General features: G+C 40.3%; 1 protein-coding gene across 1 annotated transcript in view; it reads left to right on the top strand.

Annotated features, from left to right (window-relative positions):
• Positions 1 to 21,727, top strand: part of patj (PATJ crumbs cell polarity complex component) — a gene marked incomplete at its 3' end in the record, with an annotated part of 82,343 nt that overhangs the window by 6,801 nt on the left and 53,815 nt on the right. Inside the window, 10 exon segments of the mRNA XM_080860297.1 lie at positions 324 to 489; positions 2,780 to 2,908; positions 7,892 to 8,146; positions 8,811 to 8,913; positions 9,951 to 10,039; positions 10,716 to 10,857; positions 13,165 to 13,281; positions 19,757 to 19,836; positions 19,976 to 20,032; positions 20,277 to 20,411. Coding sequence (XP_080716423.1) covers positions 324 to 489; positions 2,780 to 2,908; positions 7,892 to 8,146; positions 8,811 to 8,913; positions 9,951 to 10,039; positions 10,716 to 10,857; positions 13,165 to 13,281; positions 19,757 to 19,836; positions 19,976 to 20,032; positions 20,277 to 20,411 — 1,273 coding nt within the window.

The raw sequence follows: 21,727 nt of genomic DNA, 5'->3' as shown, positions 1-21,727 counted from the left end.
CTCATGCCACTATAACATTGCTAGTCTTGGTATTGAATGAATTCAGTTTGTGAGATAACCCTTTTTGTGGTTCTACCATATTTTGGTCCTGATCAACCTAGTATTAGACCGAATTATTATGGACTCCCACAGCAGCTGTGCGTCACTGTTAATCGAGCAATAAAGACAATAAGAGTTCACAATTGCAGGAGACCTTTCATCTTACACACTCTGTAACTAGCAAAGGTCAAGGAACTACCCATACCTGCAGAGTAAGTAACACTGAACAGAGAGGACCATAAAGATCATTAACCCACTCAGGCTGTCTGTGCTTTACCCCCTAGGAGTGGCAGACTCCACGAGAATGACCAGATTCTGGCCATTAATGGAATGCCTCTGGATGAAAATGTGACTCAACAGCAGGCCCTTAGTCTACTGCAGCAGGAGAAGGAGCACGTTGAGCTTATTGTGGCAAGGGACAAGGATTCTGCACTTGAATCCTTTAATACGGTAATCCGCCTAAATAACCCAAATCTGCACTGGATATCATCCATGTTTGTTGGAAACCCTGCTCCATCCTGGAATGGTCAGTGAGACTCATACTCTGTAGCAGCCTAAGCAGAGCTATTGCCAAGTCCAGTAATGTGAGAGGGTTGATCATCTTATTTTCTTTGAGAAAGTGTTGTCCACCTTTATCCTCCGGTTTCTAAAAATTAACTTACTTGGGGAATCAATTACCTCAGTACTGCCATCTTTGTAGGTCTCGCACTCTTAGTTCGTTTTTGATTTCTCAAGTTTCTCACTTGCCCGCCTGTTTTTAGTCATGGGGTCTATTTTCTCTACTTGTTTTATCTTGGCTCATTTATTGGTTTTGTTTAAAACATCAGCATTTGCAACTAGAGCAATTCAGTAGCAGCTGCAAAATCAGCAGCAGCGTCCTAGCAGCAGATGTAGTCCACAAAGCCCAATCATACCACCATAGAATAATCATGAATCCAACTGAACAATATATTCAATATAGTTTTCAGACTGAACTTAAAGTGCATAACTTCTGATAAAAATTGACCCAATTGCTTATCTCCGACCATGCGTGTGATTTCAAATCTGTATGTACAGTATGTATTATAGTTTAGAACTTTATATTCTACTGATTTTTTTAGTTTATAACATTTTTAAGGTTAAAAGCATAAATGCACCTGCTAGTTAGCATGGTAACCCGCTAGCTGCCGCACAACCTTTTGTAATACCACTTTGGATCTCAAGAGGTGATATTGAATCAAAAACAGCCAGCATGTTTGGCTATCCTGTAGTTTGTGGCAAGCCGGTCAGTTAATGTTTATGGTTAGCCTGTCAGCTAGTTCAAAAGCTTGGATGCTTAAATTAAGTCTGTCAGTTTACCTCAACTAAGTTAATGTAACATTCAAGCAACATTCAATTGATTTTGATGTAGACATTAATGGTCGCCCAAATATCTTTCAGTTGTATAAATTAAGCCTTTAGCCTCCGCCATCTTGGCGAGAGAGGAGCTAGGGGTGGACAAACCTGATGATGTGCTGCCACCAATTTATTTTTAATTTCTTGGTCTTTAGTGCTCTAAGCTCAGAATGAATGTACTCATTCAATGGCAGGGCAATATCCAACTTTTTGACCCATATTTTTTAATAGAAGTTGCCCGTTTATTTGACTAGCAGTTATAAGAGGGTTGCAGTTATTGGTCTGCTATTATTGGATGTTTAACTGTATAATGCTTTTGACGTAGTACATGCAAGACTGGGTTGCACTGCCTTTATCAGCCTGTCGGTGATTAATTGGTCCATGCCTAAATTCCCATCTGCACTGATAATACGTCCTGCATCCTCAGGCAATTTGCCCCATAATAGTTGATATTAATCTTCTTGTGAACCTCTAAATGGTGTGCTTGCTGAATCAACGGCCCTTTCAAAGGAATGTAGCCTGATAGCCAACAACAGAACCAGCCAGAGCTGTCCACAGCTGGTCCATTTTCAGGTGTGAACAGTGACTTTAGAGCTGGTTGAGCTTGAAGTATCCACACAAACCCTCTGAGTAGAGGCTCCAGTACTGCAGCTGCATGCTTATCTGAAATGGGCCTTTTCTTTGGCCTTGCACTGCTTTAGATGTTTCATTAGATGGCAGAGAAAAACCAGTGAAGAACACTCGCATCAGATAAGGCTCAGGTAATAAGAAGGAAAGGAATCTTGGGTTGTTAATAAGAACCCAAGAAGACCTGCACGATTAGGTGTGTGTGCTGGAGTGTGTATGAGAAGTGAGTGAGTCAGACATAGAAGCAGGACTGTGTGTGTGTGTGTCTGTGTCTCTGTGTCTCTCTGTGTGTTTGGGTTTGTGTGTTTTTAGTGCATGCTTGTGTGTAGTGGTGGCTTAAGCAGGTATTAAAGCCCTCATGCGGCTGATGTCCATCATTTGGTCATACTGCAGACATTACCTTCACTTATAAGAAGAACTTACAACGCTGAGCAGTTCCTTTCTAAGTGGAAAAATGTAGTGTCTGAGCCCTCCAGTTTTCCACCGTTTTTGTCATTCATAAACTCCCATGTTCCTGCCATGTGCCTGTAAATGTCTTTGTTTTATTCCTTGATGTGTCTCAATGTGAAAGAGTATGTCAAGAGTACATATTTTGAAATGTTTTTCAGTGTCAGAAGTTTTGTTCATCATGAAAAATATTAGTTGTTCCAGCCATGATATGATATTGCAGGCCATAAAGGTATGTATATTTATATGTTTTATATGTTAGACCATTAACCCCCCCCGTCTGTCTCTGCAGGAACAGTGGGGTCATGTGGAGGAGATTGAGTTGGTAAATGATGGCTCAGGGTTGGGCTTCGGCATTGTTGGGGGCAAAGCCACAGGTGTAGTCGTGAGGACGCTGCTTCCCAATAGTGTGGCCCACAAGGTTTGTGCTCTTTTTTCTGCATTCACCCACCTTTCATCGTGACATACACAGATCAAGATGTTCAATTTATTGTGCTTTTGGTTGGAGACTTCCCGCAGTGGCCAAACCTCTCCATGTCACATGCACGTAATCTTACCAAAACAATCTAGACTATATCAGGGTGCACCACAACTACCATACCGATGCGTAAAACTACCTATAATGGATTAAGACACCCGAGACCCGAGACAACACCACATACACCTCAAGATACACAACAAAGACCATACACACAGTACATGTGTACAGTTCCATGTAGTCCATTACTCCCCAAGCCTGTGTATTTTACAGTTTTTCTCCATTGCTTTGGGTAATTTCACGAAGCAGAAATGACATTCTCGAAAACAACACGTGCAAACCTTCAAACCACTGGGCACTTGTTCACGACAGATTGGAATTTCTCATTCCTTTAATCACATTGCAATTGTATTTGCACACCTTGTAAATGACAAGTACAATTGCCTACAGTTTGCACACATTTCAAATGATGTAGTACATCTTTGAAAATGGTTAGGTTCAATTGCCTTCCGTAAGCCCAATTACCAATTGAATATATCTTGCTGGTCAAAACTGACTGTTGTTTCTCAGTCAAGTCGCTGTTCTCTGCAAAACATGTTGGCATAATTTCCTTGTGTACATCATCACCTGCAAAATAGTTCACTCCACTGTCAAAATCTTTCAGGCACATAATACCATGAAAAACATCAAGCTATATACTGTAATATGGATCTCTTAGATCATCAGCTTATAGGTCAACACATCGAATTTGCCCAAATTGAGTAATAGGGCACACAATTAAGAAAAAAACAACGGTGGGCTTGTTCATAGCTAATTTATATAATTTCTTTAATGTACTAATATAACGACTATCATGGATTTTTTTTTTAGCAACCTTCATTTTGGCTCTGCGTATGGGGAGCGGCGGCCCCTCCGGATCAGAGCCCCCCCACGTAGAAAATCCCAATTTAACCCCTGACGACAACCATTATTGAGAGACTTTTCTCTCACCACCATGACCAAATACCAGATCCAACAGGGATCTTCAGCGACACTCCTGTCCTGACCCACTGATTATCGGAGCTCTAAGTATAACCTGTAACATTCCAACAGCAGTGCGATGGACTCATCCCTCCTTTCTCTAAGTAAACCCCAGTAAGTACCTGAAGATATTAGCCCTCCAACACTTTAGCCCACAAAACCAGACCACCCCCAAACATCATTCAAGGAAATAACATGAGTGAATCCAGTTATTCTTTAGCCTGACGATGTCATACTCATAATTCTAGTCAGAATATGAGTCTGAGTCTGCTCCATTGAGCTGTGATTATGGGGCGTGTTTCAACGAACCAGGAAAGAAAATGCCTCTTCGCTCAATTGGATACCTAGAACTAATCAGAGCAACGTAATATGACCATCTGATACATTAAACTTTTGCCGAATCCCGTAGGAAGTACGGCAAAAACATCTTTTCGATCGGCAAATGCCTTAATCGCGTTTCTCTGTTCCTCTTTCAAAATGAATGCGCCGTCAATATCTGCACTAACAGGCTCACGAGATGCCGCCATCTTTGTTGGATTTCGAATCTACCACTTGATCATCTGTCCATCATCGTATAAAGCCTGGCACTTTGATTGGCTGTACTGTTTTCTACCAGGAAAAAATTCTCCCAAACGGTCGAAGAGCCAGACCGAACTTCCCAAAATTGTTTTGTGGGCGGGGTTCAGGCTGGTATCCAGGCTAGTTCTTCTTATGAGGAGGTGTATGCATTCCTCCTTAATTGAAAAAGGAACTCAAAGAAAGGTAACAGATTTCACTAGCCTTTTATAGGCAGTAGAATTAATTGATCATGTATTGTGACATTATTTGGTAAGGGTCTTTTATTCTTTATTTGTTCACGGAATAATCTCAGACATCATATTACTCCTGGAAATGATGGCTCAGGGCAGGCTACTTTAAAAAGCACTCAGTGTGAGGTCATTACAGTAAACAAAAAAGAAGACTGGACGTTAAAGGACGAGACACCAAGGTAGTAAGACGGCTGTCTTACTTTTAAAAGTTTTTGAACAGGGCCCTGGTGGTCTAGTGATGAGAACATTAGAATGGGCACATGCAAATTGAACGTTTGTGTCCTTTGTGTTGCACGATTGGTAAACCCCTCAAGAAGAGCAAATGGTACTTCTCTCTTCTGCTAGATCAACAGAATTGGGCATTTCATTGTCATATTGGCAATTGACTGAAATATTTTATGCACGAAATTTATATTAACTAAATAACCTTCAAGGATTTAACCTTCAATTTTCTAACTAGATGTCATTTTGTAAAACAATTCTTTTTTTTTTTAATTTATTTTACTTTAAGTGTACCACAAGCAATTATTAACTAAGCAGACCTATTACCTTACTATATCATCTTCTTTTTCATTCCGCAAATCAATAAAAAAAAATAGACAGTGTGTGTGCAACCTTGAAATCAAACACTACAAGAGCAACCACCAAGAATGACAAAACAACCTTCTGGCACTAGACTCCTATTCCATTGAAATAAAAATGAATTGAATTAAAATGTTGACTGAAACATAAGTATTAAATTAAATGCTGATTGATATCAGTAGGGAGTTTTTTTCGCTGGCACTTTCTTGCAGTGTAATGTGTCATAGGCTGGCATAAGCTAACTAACTAAGCAAAGTTGCTTGTTTTTTATTGTATTGAATTTTCGTGAAACTTTACTTTTTAAAGCCGTTACAGGTGCAGTCCAATATTCTAATCCAATACACTTTTTGTTAAATGAATCACATTGCTCCTCATGTCATGTAGTTCTCCCTCGTGGTCATACCCAGGCTTAATGGGACAGTGGTCAGACCGAGCCACACACCACTGACACATTGGTTCAGGAGTATAGAAAATGAATTACCAGTTGAGCTCTTATCAACAACGTGTTGCAAAAAGCATCATTGTGGTAAATCTCTACAGCTGTACGATCAAAAGAGAGCAAGCAATATTTAACTTTACTTTTTAGGGATGGAGAAAGCACATTTTAAATCAGTTGTTTTTAAGGGACCTGAATTCAAAACACTGCTCTGTGTATAAACCACCCCTGCCCTTCCTCTCAGTCTCCACATCATAGTTTCTGTCCCTCCTGTTCACTGACACAAAACCCTCCTTGTTCAAAGGCCAGAGCTCTACATTTCATACATCACTGAATCTCATGCTCCAAAAAGCTGTTCAAATCAGCCCTTTGTTGTTGCTGGTACTAAATTGGTCACATTAAGCCACCAGAAGCCCATAGCGAATGCATAAGTGGAATACAATGCCTTGCAGAAGTATTGAACCCCTTCTGAAAATCATTACCATTTTCTCAATTACAAAAAATACTTTCCCCAATTGTTCAATCTCCTACAAAAAAACCTACTGCACAGACCCAATCTCTCATTCTTCACCTCTTCCTCTTCACTTGCTGCGTTCCTTGAAAGTCTTATCTGTTTAGTGCTGCATGTTTTTGGAAGCTTCAACTTAACTGTCTATAGAATGAGCTACCACTCGTTCACCAGGCATCAAATTCACTCAATTGGATTGTTGGGACAATTGTTGGATTGTTGTATTAAATACACCAGAAAATGTGTTTTAAACATTTGTTGAACACATATTTCTGATTCAAGAATATTTTTTTTGCCAGCCGGTAGGCTTGGCCATGGTTGTGCAGTGCCCACGGCAACCATAGAAGCTGCACCAGTTTCCCCCGGCATTATATGCATGTATCATCCATTCAGACTTGTGAATCCACCAGAGGGCACCTGAGCATCGTTGCAGCCTCTCTTGGCTGACTACACATAGTGGCAGGCTTGCACAGCACCTCAGTGGATGTTGAGAACAGTCAACTTCAGTTTGCTTGCAGGCCACCCCGTACAGGGCTAATTCACTCCATAGCACCGGGGAAATCAGCCCTTGTTCTAAGGGACGAGACCACATCTTTCCAGAACAAGAGTCATTTGTGTGATCGTCAAACGTGAAAGGAAGCGCGGAGGGCTTGTTCAGTCGGTATTTCTTAGTTCCAAAAAATGGGGGCAGAATCCTCCCTACTTTGGAGTCAAGGGCACTTATCACATATCTTAGGTGTAACACTTTCAGAATAATGACACAGAAAAAAGGTATAGCCTACTTACACCATTGCACCTCGCTGGCTTTGATATAAAGGTCCACTAAAGATGCAATGTTTTGTTTACATTTGTGCATTAATCATACTATGAGTGTCTATGAGGGCCATTAAACATGTCCTTATCATATAATTTTGCTTCGTGAGATGGGAATTTTAATTTAGATTCTCCTCTTACCTGTTTAAGCAATGTATGTTCACAAGACTGACATACCAGATATCAGAGAGGCAGTTGGTTCACTCATGGAAATGTAGGCTAAATGAGCTGTAACCATGTCTATTGGGTGCTTCTGCCAGTGGCCCCACCAACTTCCTATTTCTATCCAAATGCAGATACAGATGATTTAATATCAAACCGATACAGATTGTAAGCCCGCTGCACACCCCTAGTTTATATGCCTTGTCCATATGCTGGATCTGGTCCAGTGCTTATGCTAGCCATTTTGTGGTATAGGTATATTATACAAATAAAATTCGCAATGATGTTACCCTAAATAATCGCCATAGTGAGCAGCAGAGAAATGTTTTTGCATCTGATGCAGCTTACCTGAGGTTTAGGTTTTGAGGATGTTAAAGGTTTGTGATTTCTGTGTTGAGAACAATTAACCGCACAACAGCTAGGAAAGAAACCATTGGTTGTTGAAGTGAGGAAATATATTCTGACTGCAGCTGACCAGTGTAGATGGACTTGATTTCTCTGTATACGTAAAGTAACTCAGTCAGTCTATTTTTGTCTTTTCTTTTGACTGTTTTCTCTCATTCCGTTGTGTCTGGTTTTGTCTTTCTCTCTGGTAGGATGGACGCTTGCGCACTGGGGATAACATTCTGTGCATTGGAGACACCTCCACACAGGGTCTGGCTAGTGATCAGGTGGTTCGAGTTTTGCAAGAGTGTGGCAGTCATGTGCGTATGCTCATCGCTCGTGAACCTCTAAGGCTGCCTCACCAGGCTCCCCCTCCACCCCCAACCCCTGTCACGGCACCTGTTGCAGCCTTACCCCCACCTGTACCTCTACGAAGGACCAGCAGAGCCAGCCAAGCCAGCCAAGCTGTACGTGGTGGGAGAAACTACACACCTACAACACAGGAGATGTGTGGGGACAGGGAAATCTTTTTTCTGCTTTAATATGATTTTTGTAGTGCCTCCTACACCCATGAAAAGAAAGAAGTCTTCAATTGGTTGCAATCTGCAGCCTTACCGCTAGATGCCACTAAATCCTACATGCTCACACTTTAAAAAGGAAATTAGGCAAAACATTATATTTTAACTGGGGGTGTAGACTTTTTTGTATTCACTGTAAATATATCCTTGTAGCACACCTGGTTGAGCAAGGTTTGAATACACTTGGGCAACATTTGACTGTGCCATCAACTTCTCCAGATGTTTTAATATTGGTACCAGTTGGTGTAGTTGTTGTTGCATGATGCATTAAATAAGCCATTTAACAAAATATTACTAAATCTAAATGCATAATCAAATAACATTGTATTGATTTAATGAGTCTACAATGCAACTGTTTTCCAAAAAGACAAAATTGAACACAATTTCATTTAAATAAAATAAAATTAGATTATATAAGATTAAGGGCACTAAAAAGGCTTGGTGTGACTGGGGGGTCAGCCCTTGGGCTCTGTAAAGAACTTTAACTGGTGCTATAACTGAAATTGAATTGTTTTTAATTAAATTGTGTCTGCTGCTTTGTTATTTTCTGCAGCCCAACTTGGAGGGCTATGAGATCCATGAAGTTCCTCTGAAGAAGAAGGACGGTCAGAGTCTTGGAATCTCCATCATAGGGCGCAATACCTTAAGCAGTGAAGGTAATATGCATATTATGTAATACATCAATTTTATGGGGTTCAATTCTAGGCTGGTTTTGTAAGCCCTTACATGCAAACACTGTGTAGTTGGTAGGTATAACAACCAATTTCAACTGCTATGCTGATGACACCCAGCTGTATCTGACAAAACAAGTGAACTCCGTGAGACGCTACACTGCAGGATTGTTCAACTGATGTGAAATTGTATCTCACAATTTATAGCTGAACAAAAAGCAAATTTAGCTGTTTGGCCCAAACAAACTATGCCATCCCTCGCTGTCTTTCCATATTTCTCCTTTCATATATAAAATCGAGTTATGCTTGTCTCTGAACATGAGCTTCACAAATCATTCCAAGGAAGAATCCTTTGAGGGTCCATAAAATAAGATCCACACTGTCTTTTGAAGTTGTAGGAGACATATACGTTGTTTTCTAAGCGTTTGAATGTGGAGTTTGTGTTATGTAATAAAATGTTGTTGGCGACATACTTAATAGACATTGGACGGTGTAATTTAATCCAAAACGTTACCAATGGAATCTGTATCCGTCAAAACGTATAAAAGTTACGCATCAATCAAATAGTGTGGTCCATATTGGACTTCATGGCCAATACCTTGTGATGTAAATGTTCAAACTAAATGAAACATGATCTACTCAATCTCTAAGACATTCTTTGGATACACACAAACGACTTACAAAATAATATACAACCGTGATAATACGGTCACATTAAAACAAAAGCAATTATAATAATAACTATATTTTTCCTGTTTCTATGGGGTAGGCTTATATTAAATCATGGTGAAATCATGGATGTGACCTTGGAAATGTATCTTCAAGCAACTCCTGTGACACCACCACATGTCCTGATGTTGAAAATAATACAACAGCTGATGCCCCTGATTCTTTCTGTCTGTCTGTCTGTCTGTCTGTCTGTCTGTCTGTCTGTCTGTCTGTCTGTCTGTCTGTCTGTCTGTCTGTCTGTCTGTCTGTCTGTCCCGTTTATCCGTTTTCACTTTCTCCTGTCCCTCTACCAGGTGCTGTAGGGGTGTATGTGAAGCATGTGGTTCCGGGAAGTGCTGCAGATCAGAGTGGGAACATTTTTGTCCAGGACAGGCTAATAGCGGTGGGTGACCAGTCACTTTTAACGACCGCCTTAATTAACCCTGTGGGTATATATGTGTGTTCCTGTGTTTGTACATGTAAGCAAGCCACAAAGACACTGTCAGACAATCCACATTGAGATACAAGGGAACTGCGTCTGTCTTGTGTCAGTATAACAACATCAGTATGAACATAAATTGCTTAACTCGTAATTTACTAATTTCAGAGGTTTTCAGTAAAGTTGTCATCATATATAAACAATTATTTAGTATAACCAGGACAAATTTTCTATTCCTCACTGTTGTCACCATCAAATCCCATCAGCGACGTCCGTATGTATGAAATAATAAAGCGAATTTGTATGTAAACCGATCCTGGAGGCTTCTTTTATATGCGAATACGAATACACATTCCCCTATCACCAATGGATTGTACCTGCAACTGTTCCAGCCCCTTAATTAGCTCAATTAGAAAAGTGTTTCCACTGTAAGAGACTGAGAGATAAAGGTGGTTTGACAGACGTAGTTGAATGCAGGCCGTTTTAACCACTGTAAATTAGTCCGCGCTCTTTGGAGGTTACCAACTTGTAGCCACTTTGGAATATAGTAAAGAAACAAAAACAAAACTTCTGACAGCGCGGTTTATCCGGTTCCGCAGCGATCTTATCCCATCCTCCTCTGTCCACTGTGCCCCCACAGCTCGACGGAGTGAACTTGCAGGGGTTCAACAACCAGGAAGTTTTGGATGTGATGAAGCAGACTGGCCAGACAGTTACCCTCACGCTTGTACGCAGGATTGCTTCATCCAAGCGTGTGCCTATGGAGAAATCCCTGGACAAGGGTGAGTGACTTATCTCATCGCTGGAGTCTCATTTCTGTCCGCAAGAGTGTACTCCTGCTGCAGTGTGATATTTAGGTGGAAAGGTTATTTTTTATAAGCAGGTAAACAATTCCCAAAAATTTTTGGAATATTTATCATGAAACTAAAATTATTTATAAATAGGATATGGAGAGAATCACACTTGGTTGCTCACTGCCGAACTGTGTAATTCATGTGGCCTTGACTTGTGTGAAATACTTTTTATATATACAGTCATGGACAAAAATATTGGCACCCCTGCACTTCTGTCAGATACCAATTCTCCCAGAAAAATTTTGCAATTACAAATGCTTTGGTATTCACATATTGATTTCTATTGTTTGCATTGGAACAACACAAAAAAAGCAGAGAAGAAAAGCCAAATCTGACAATATTCCACACAAATTCAATCATGTAATGCTCCTTTAATCTTTATTTAAACTCACCTGTGGCAAGCTACAGATGCTGGTAATATAGAAATCACATTTGCAACCAGTTAAAATGGAGCAAAGTTGACTCAACCTTTGTGTTGTGTGTCTGTGTATACCTCACTGAGCATGGAGAAAAGAAAGAAGAGCAAAGAATTGTCGGAGGATTTGAGAACCAAAATTGTAGGAAAGCATGAACAATCGCAAGGCTACAGGTCCATCTCCAGAGATTTAAATGCTCCTGTGTCCACTGTGAGCAGTGTCATCAAGAAGTTTACAGCCCATGGCATTTGTCACTTACCTCCCTGGAAGTGGAAGGAAGAAAAAAATGATGACATAATGCAACAAAAGATTGTTTGAATGGTGGATAAAAAACCTAGAACAACTTCCAAATAAATTAAAGCTACCCTGCAGACACAGGGTACAACGGTGTCAGCTCGCACTATACGTCGCCTTTTGAATGAAATGAGATGCTATTGTAGAGATCCAGGAGGTCCCCACTGCTGACACAGAGACATAAAAAAGCCAGACTGGAGTTTGCCTAAACTTGGCTGGAGAAGCCTAAATAATTCTGGGAGAACGTCCTGTGGACAGATGAGACTGAAGTAGAGCTTTTTGGTTAAGCAGTTTACAGACAATGAAATGCCTTCAAAGAAAAGAACACGGGCCCTACAGGCAAATATGTTGGAGCTGGACCAGTGTTTTGGGGTTGCTTTGCTGCTTCTGGAACCCAATACCTTGACTGTGTGCATGGCATCAGGAAATCTGAGGACTACCAAATCATTTTTGGGCGCAATGTAGGGCCCAGTGTCAGAAAGCTGGGTCTCCGTCAGAAGTCATGGGTCAAGCACACTTCAAAAAGCACCCAGAAATGGTTAAGTCAAAGCACTGGAGAGTTCTGAAGTGTCCAAGATAAGTCAATATCTTAATCCCATGGCACAACTGTGAGATGATCTCAAATCAGTAGTTGGGAGAAGGCACCCTTCAAATGTGAGAGACCTGGAGCAGTTGGCAAAAGAAGAGTGGTCCAAAATTCCAGTAGAGAGGTGTAAGACACCTCATTCATGGTTACCGGAAGCAATTCATTTCAGATATTTTTATTTCTTTATTTTTAAGGGTGTTCTACCCATTATTAAGTTGAGGGTGCCAATCATTTTGTCCACTCCATTATTTGAGTTTTGTGTGAAATAAAGTCAGATTTGACATTATTTCTCAGATTGTTTGCGTTTTTCCAATGTAAACTAAATAAATAAACATGAATACAAAAGCATTTGAAATTGCAACAATTTTCTGGGAGTAGTGGTGCATTATCTAACAGAAGTGCAGGGGTGCCAATATTTTTGTCCATGACTGTATGTATAATTTTTTATTTGCTCATCTGAAATGCATTTGGTAAGCTTGTACAACGAGCTTATTTGTATTTTGTTGCAATCAAACATGCCTTAATGGGCCTGTTGACATCAGGCTTTAAGCTTCCTCAAATTAGTTTTATTGACTGGACCATCATTATATGGTAACAGCAGAGGAAAATGGCCAGTTATAACTTAATTTGATCAAATATTAAATTCTCTTTTTCCAAAGTAAGAGAGAAGGATAGTTTGAGTATTTTCCAATTTTTTCCTTCAGTTCTACAGTGTATTGTAAATATTTCATTATTTATTAACAAACAACCTGGGGGTTGCTTTGGAACTTTGGATGTCAAAACTAATTTTGGGTGCTTTAGTCTTTAGATTTCAGTTTGAGGTTCTAATATGTTTTAAATGTATTTTGTTCTGAGTATGTAAGGTTGGTAAGGCTTATATTCTCAGATGTTTCCTGTGTGTGTGTGTGTGTGTGTGTGTGTGTGTGTGTGTGTGTGTAGTCTCTAGACAGTCTTCTCTGATGTCGCTGAAGAGGTCATCAGAGGTCAGAGATCGAACTGACATTCAGAAAGCTGTCGTCACCAACATTGCTTCAGAGCAACAAGCACTAATCAAAAGTGAGTTCCTATCACCTCACTAAATCCTCTAGTCTAATAATACAGTTTACATAAGTGTTTCCTGGTGATAGGAGAGCAGACAGACCATAGTGGTCAGGGCACAAAAGGTTGAGTATTTCACTTCTAAATCTGTGTGAGTGACCAGATTCCCCAGGGTGAATACCCAATTCAAGTACACACAATGGTAAACTTTTGCTAGGTTATAAACTGAGTGAAACCTCGTTTGTTTCATAACTGAATGCAAATTCATCTGATCTGCTTAAACAATCTTTCACTTGGACTAAGTGCTTGTAAATCTTATGGTGGCTCGTTGCCTCAAATCTTTGCTAGCTAACTAACTGTTAAATCAGAAACTCTGGTCAGAAGGGGTCAATCATGTTAAGTCAATCAATAAAGTTTTTTTCTGGTATAGTCTTCTGGTAATCATGTGGCCTCCTCTTGTGAAAAGACTTTGGCCGAATCTCGATTCTTCCCCTTGCCCCCTTTTGCTTTGTCTTTGTCTTTGTCTTAACCCTAGCACTTGCAAGCGTAAGGGCCAAGGGCTGAAAACTTTCCCCTATGAAATGAGACGCCACTCAGTTTCGGGTACGTCACTTGGCGTCCCTGGATAATACAGGATGGTACATGTAAAGCACAGGTCGATGTCTTCAAACAAGTGCTGTCATTCACAGATATCAAACGGAATTCGCGGATAAGTTATCTGTAGACATGCGTGACTGTATGAGCTATGAAACTAGTGATTTAAAAAAAGTTTCAATTATGGTTGCAAATATACACGACTGTATAGAGCACAAAACTAGACTGTCGTAATTGTTTTGTGGACGGTACATGTAAAGCACGGATCGATGTCTCCAAAGCAAGTGCTGTCATTCACAGATATCAAACGTAATTAGTGGATAATAAAGTTATCTGTACACATGCATGGAGTCAGGCTAGTCCTAGCAAGCTACCATATAACCCAATGAAGTGGTGGCATACGCGCTAGCTGTTACCTAAAACTACCGTTTGAAAGCTTCAGTTAAGACCTACAAGATCCATCGTTCGTGTCTTTCATTTCAGATCAAACCGAGTCATTATAAACATATAAAAAGTTGTGTAGATAGCTTTATTCATGTAAAATATTCCTCGCTTCAAGCAGCCATTATTTTTTGAAAATTCCCGAGCCGGGTTCGCTGTGTGCTCTGGGATAGCCCTTGGAGGAGCAAGTGAGCTCAAGGATAATCTTAAAAACAAGGGCCATTCACCCCTCAACCTTACCCATTAATCTTGATCAAATTGGGTATTGAGACACCACTAGCTCTCACATGAAAGCGCAACTTCGAGGGTAAGGGGTAAGATAAGGGGTAAGGGGAAGTATTGAGATTGGGCCTTTGTCTTGGAATGAGAGGGGTAACTGTTTAGATCACCAAAAGGTGTTTTGCTTATAGCATTACCCCAAGACCTTAGAGAATCACCTTGGTTGTTAAAATGATTGATGTTAGAACAAAAATGACAGTATTATTGCAGCTGAACTTATATTGTATGAGAATTTACAGTTTTTCTCCATTGCTTTGGATCATTTCACGAAACAGAAATGACATTCTCAAACACGTGCAAACCTCCAAACCACTGGGCACTTGTTCAGATTGGAATTTCTCATTCATTTAATCACATTGCAATTGTATTAGCACATCCTTGTAAATGACAAGTACAATTGCCTAAAGTTTGCACAAATTTCAAATGATGTAGTACATCTTTGAAAATGGTTAGGTTCAATTGACTTCCGTTAGCCCAATTACCAATTGAATATATCTTGCTGGTCTAAACTGACTGTTGTTTCTCAGTCAAGTCGTTGTTCTCTGCAAAACATGTTGGCATAATTTCCTTGTGGACATCATCACCTGCAAAATAGTTCACTCCACTGTCAAAATCTTTCAGGCACATAATACCATGAAAAACATCAAGCTATATACTGTAATATGGATCTCTTAGATCATCAGCTTACAGCAATTTTCAGGTGCAACTAGAACTTTACTAATCAAGGGGGAGATTCACACATCCGATCACCAATCACACAGTAAGTTTAGTTAGCTGACAGGTCCTATCCAAGAGTATAAATGCTTCCATCAAATATCTAGAGCTTGACCAAGTTCAGTACAATTTATGAACATGGAAGCACCTGGCCAGGGAAACAACCAAGGGCAACTGCCTGTTCGAGGAAGAGGAGGAAGAAGAAGAGGAGCAACGGTGGATATCCCAGGCCAGCACATGGGCAACATCACCATGTGTGAGGCCATTTCAGAGAATGGTGTAGTCTCACACATTCCCAGTCTTGGCCCATACAATACCCAGAAGCTCCAGTTTGTGTTGTTAGTGTAGGCTATACATAATTTGAGTTTTGATGTGCTTATTGTATGACAGTATATTGTGCTAATACATTTCCTGTTACTGTAACCACGATTTATGGCAATAACTGTAACACTTTCCATGTCAGGATGAGTGCTACCTTGTAGGCTACGCTTGATTTATTATTTTTTCTGTTTGATGCACAAAGTATTCTGGAAGGAAACCTCTTCTGCAGTAAACATTCAGGGCCCTATTTTAACGATCAGAAACGCAAGTAGGACAGCGCCAAACGCAAGTAGCTGTGTGGGCGGCTCTATGGCGCATTTGCTATTATAACGGCGGAAAAAACACACTTGCGCCCGGCACAAATGTCAATTGGGTTGGTCCAAAGGAGGTTACTCAGCCATAGGTGTGGTTTGGGCGTAATATGCAATAAACCAATCAGAGCGTCATCTCACATTCCCTTTAAGAGCGAGGAGCGCATATTCCATAGCGGTTTGTTATTATAATGGCGGAATTACCTGAAGGAAGACCGTGAGGCCACCAGAACGTGTGTTACCAGAAACAATCACAGCAATATTTTCCCATGCTTGTTTGGAAAAATTTTTCTACTTTTCATTTCTCGTTTGTATTTTTTCAGTTACTAGCATTCGTTTTTTGGTGGCAAAAACATGCTTTCCGATGTTTTGGGTTCACCCTCACTGAATCACTAGGTTATGTATGCATGGTAATAATATTGCACCCATGCAGTTCAACCTCACGTCTTCTAAAGTCCTCTAATCTATCCTCATTTATGTCATTGACACATCCATGATTCATTTGTCTGGGAATTCCCCGCCCCTTCACTGCATTTCATTTGCTCAGTTAGTCTGGCGAATTACTAAATGCAGGTCCACTTCACTCACGTAATTGGACACGCCTTTAACCAATCAGACCAACGATACTATACAACGATACAAAAATCGGTAATAAAGCAAACACATATTTTTCTGTATGAATTGTTTCAGAGCAGGTTTCTGTTCTATTTTCAAAGAAAACTTGCCTTTGAAATCATCCAAGACAGCCGCGAGAGCCGTATATAGTTTGCTGTGCTTTTCTCTTTGGTTTCGCTTTTGATACGTAGACGTGGTTATTTTAAATCCGCCAATGGCGCGCCAGGTAGCCAAAAGCCAGTTTGTGATTGGTCCCAGAGATCCTGAGAATGCTGTAATGAACGGCTGTGCAATCTTTGCCAGACCCACTTCAGAGGCAAAATCAAATTGGCCGGAGAAGAGGGGCGGGACTTCCCAGACTAATGATTCATGGCAATGTTGTGTAAAACACTGGGGGGGCACGTATGTGAATATGGGTGCAGTCTATAGCGCCAAGGACGCCAGGGAACCCATACTTCTCCCAGAACGCCTGCTTAGCCCTCTCTTGGCTGTCGGGTGTTACGGGAAATTTGATGAATTCCCCAGCATGTCGGACTAGACCTGACGTAACTGCGGCCAGCCACTGATCAGGCTCTCCTCTCTTCCGATCTCTCCCTCTCCCTCCCTTTTCTCCTTATCTCGCCGCAGACTGTGATAGGGACAGTGTGTGTCTGTCCCCAGCTCATCTGCCAGGAGATGGCAGACATCAGAACCGCCATTACAATTAACCTGTATCATTTGGGTCAATGTGTACGCTAGATCAGGGGTCTTCAACGTTTTTCAGGCCAGGGACCCCCAAACTGATGGCTAGATGAGCAGGGACCCCCTTCTATTTAAATTGGATACATTTTTGTTTATAATATACTGGGCCTAGTGCCAAATAAACATAGCTACCCTGTTATTGTGTATTCAATACTAAGCTATTCAAATAATACAAAGGTTAATATATTCATTAACATTTACATTTTTTAACATTGAATTTAACCTAACATTTTTGAACAACGAATGTAACCTAACATTTTTGAACAACGAATGTAACCTAACATTTTTAAACACAGAATTTAACTTAACATTTTTTAACATTGAATTTAATTTAACATTTAACAACATGAAAGGTACAGGGTGGCCGTGCCACTGCCATTTATAAACATACATCTTGCAAACAACTCTGAGCTAACAATTAATATCAACTTATTAAAATAATTCACCGATATATGTTTTTTTTTTCATCATACATAAAAAAGGGACAGTGAATCCTCAAGCATCTGTCGATGGCACACATCCTCCCACATAAGTGAGATGTATCTTCTTTTCAATAACTCCTGACTGACACGATCCAACACGATGGAGTTGTGTTGACAACATAGATGTTATAGTGAGATTGACAGGTCAACAAACCAATCACACCGCTAGCAAGTTGTTAACATTGTAGTAGCATGCTAGTAGCATGCTAACATTAGCTAGGGGACTCATCCTCTCAGACTTATTTTTCATTTACAATTAACGTTTTTTGACCTTGTACAGTGGTTGAATTTTTTATTTTATTTTATTTTTTAGAAATATAAAAAAAAATTGTCTTATTAACCAAAGATTTCGCGACCCCCCTGCAGTACCTCCGCGGACCCCCTGGGGGTCGCGGGACCCCCTGTTGAAGACCCCTGCGCTAGATGTATGCCTATTTTAAAAATATCTTGGATATGGATATCACAATGATTTCCTCATGTGGTAAATACTTTATTTTCCTTGTAATTATATAAGGCTTGCCAAAAAATTGGTGTAAATCTCTCGTGTAGACGAGAGAAGTAAAGTGTAGCCTACTGTGCAGTCAAGCACGCGTTCTTAAAATAGCGTCTGAATACGCGCTACAGACTCTACACAATGCGCCTCTGACATTAGACTAGGTTTATTCTGGTCTCTCTCGTGTAGACGAGAGAAGTAAAGTGTAGCCTACTGTGCAGCCAAGCACGCGTCCTTAAAATAGCGTCTGAATACGCGCTACAGACTCTACACAATGCGCCTCTGACATTAGACTAGGTTTATTCTGGTCAACGGCACAGTGTTGTTTTGAAACTGCAAAATACCACTTGCGCCTGAAAAACGCCTTCTCTGTTCCGCCCCGCCCATGTCAGCGCAAGTTCATTTCGACGCGCGCCTCTGGAGGAAAATCCCGCTGTGCGCCGGGTGCAAGATAGGAATGATACATGCGTCGGTGACAATGTCAATTGCGCTGGGTGCAAGATAGGGCCCTCAGTGTCAAAGGACTGAGTCAAGATTGAAATGTGCACATGAGGGATATTTCTATGGTCCACTGCCATACTGACAAAACATCTAAACGTTTTGACGTGCAGAGCTTAAACAATGCCAAAGGGGCTTTTCATTTTGGGGGCAATGACTATTTGTAATCTGAAAAGGAATTCGTTTTGACTGATGAGTTGTCTGTTTTGGGAGAGATATTATATTGCAGGTGTGCCTTAGTGTTTTGCTAAACCATCTAGGTCATTTTGGCAAATGTATTTAAAGCTTTGAGAATGTGCCTTTTTTTTGAGAGATGAGCCACAGCAATCGAGAAGGAACCTTTCATTTTGGGGGCTAATGACTATTCATATGAGAAAATGATTTGGTTTTGAAGCTTGGGTAAACTGTTTTGGGTAAGATGACCTTTTGAAGGTGATCTATGTAATTGTGCTGAACCATATAGGCTATTTTGCCAAATGCACTAAGATTTTTGAGAATGTCATTTCTGTTTCGTGAAAGATGCTTACAGAACCTAAAGATGTCTACATTTTCAAAAAGACTAGAAAGTGCCAGAATAATGATGACTGAATTTGCCCCACCACTCCAGAGGGTTAAACCATTGCAGACATTTAAAACCAAAACTTGTATCGGAGGGATCTCCTCTTTTTACAGAATTAGCATGTTCTTTTTGGGGTGTTGGTGCCGTTTTCTCTCTTCACCAGGTTAATTGTGAGTGGCACCATATTAGAACCTTTTCAATATGATCTGGTCCATTTAGTTTCCACCTTCATGCACTGTGATACCTTCTCCTCAAACTGTCCAGTACAGCACAAACAACTACAAAATCTGAATAGCCATCAATATCATGTCTGTTGCTCTGTCCACATAGGCTCAAATATGTTACTTTCACTGATAAAATACAACATTTGAAACAAACCTACCTGTCCTACTGTAAATGCAATGATTGTGAAGTCTTATTATTTCAAACTCTGTTTTGTGGTCAGCTGCCGACCCAAGTGGCCTGGTTGAGCGTGAGCTGAGGGAGAAGTGGGAGCAGGCACTTGGACCACGCTATGATGTTCTGGTGAGATTTTGCCATTAAAGCAATCATTGTTTCTAAGTGCCAAAAATAGGCAATAACACACAGGTCATGCAATGGTTAAGTAATAAGTCTTTTGAAGGATGTGGATGCTGTTTGGGATTGATGCTGTTTTTCACCTTAGGTTTTGCAGATGGACCCACTTATTGAGGATGACTCAGAGCTTCAGAAAAGCTCAAAGGTAGGGAAGGACATTTCAAAATGCTCATCAGTTTTGTGGCTGGGCTGGAGGAAAGTGTAATCATGATAATCACATGGTCAGGTTTCAGTTCCTAGGGATAATATTGCATAATTGGTGAAATCTAAGCTGCCATTAATACAATAGATATACTATATAACATTTAGGGAAGACAAAGGTTGTCGTGAACATTGTCACATATTGATTTGTCTGTATTTGTTTCCTCACTGGCATTCTGTCTTCTCAGCTGCATCCAATACATACTATGCGTCTAGGTGTAGAGCTGGACTCCTTTGATGGACATCACTACATATCTACCATAAATCCTGATGGCCCTGTCGCCAAACATGGCTCACTAAGGCCAGAGGATGAACTTCTTGAGGTAAGAAAAAAACATGTATTCTCATCTTATGTTTCTTGTGCTGTCCACACAAGTGAAGTTCTCTCCTGTTCTGGTCTGTTGTGGCTGAAGGGATAGGACTATCGGCTGTTTAGACTATGCTTGGCGACATGGTCTTTCGCTGTGGCCATTCCTTGCCATATATAGTTTTGCCAATTTCCCCATGTTCTGACATGATTCATCCCAACTAACAAACTCACATCATTTGGTACAGAAAGGTTTTGTTGAGGTAACTTTGGGAAATGGGATCAAATTAAGTTAATTCTTTAGTTTCAATTTCAAAATGTGTTTGTATTCAACAGCTTTATCCACACATTATTCAGGACATTTGACTCTGCCCATTTGATTTTTAGGACCCCATGGAGATGAGTACCAGAGAAAATGTTTTGATGGCTGATCATTGACATAGATTCAGAATCAATAGGGCCATAGAACAGAGCACTGCAGCTATAGGCCAAATAAACCAGTGTGCATATATAATTTTATCCTTTTAGTTTTATTTATTTCCAAACATCGCACTGACCATTCTCTGAATGTCTCTAGAGGCGTACATCAGGGTACTTCACAAGGTGAAACAAAGGAATTAGAACATAGAAATGTATGGCAATAGCGACATCTTCTGGTCATTTTCCAACACTACCAAATTTCATTATACCCTAATAACTTTGAAACGCCAGTGTGTTGGTGCCAGTGTGTTGGTGCCAGTGTGTTGGTGTTTTGAGCAATGTTGTGTGAAAGAAGTAGGTTATGAAACAGCTTAGCGTTGACATCTTCAATCTTAACAATTTCTATCTACATCAAAAACCCACAAACTATGCCCAACCCACCTGCTGAGGCATTGGCAATCAAACACAAACATTACTGTTAAATGAATGCTCATGTTTGTCTTCAGACAATATATTCATGTTCAGTGTCATCATTCTAAATGGAACTACAAGATAAAAAAGGTGAACTTTTGGTCAGTGACTGCATAAACTTACACATATTTACACAACATCTGCTCATGTACCAATAGTAACACAAGCACTTGTGTGTGCTGTGCAAATATACATCTGATTTTTTTTTCCGGACATTGCCTTTACTGTAAACATGTGTGCTTAAAGTTATCGAGGTATCAGTTTTTGTGTAGTACGTTCACACGTTCAGGACACAACATTGAATAACCTCTGCATGACACTAGGGGGCTCTATGATAAGCACATTTACATTTTGGCTTATACCTCCATTTTGGCTTATACCTCCAGAACCGTACGATTTTCCAAAGCTGCCGAATCTAAGGCACAACTTTCACACCCAAGT

This window comes from Sprattus sprattus (assembly GCF_963457725.1).
Source record: "Sprattus sprattus genome assembly, chromosome: 2".
NCBI classification, from domain to species: Eukaryota; Metazoa; Chordata; class Actinopteri; order Clupeiformes; family Clupeidae; genus Sprattus; species Sprattus sprattus.
The sequence above is the reverse complement of the archived record's forward strand: the minus strand, read 5'-3'. Positions and strand labels throughout refer to the sequence as shown.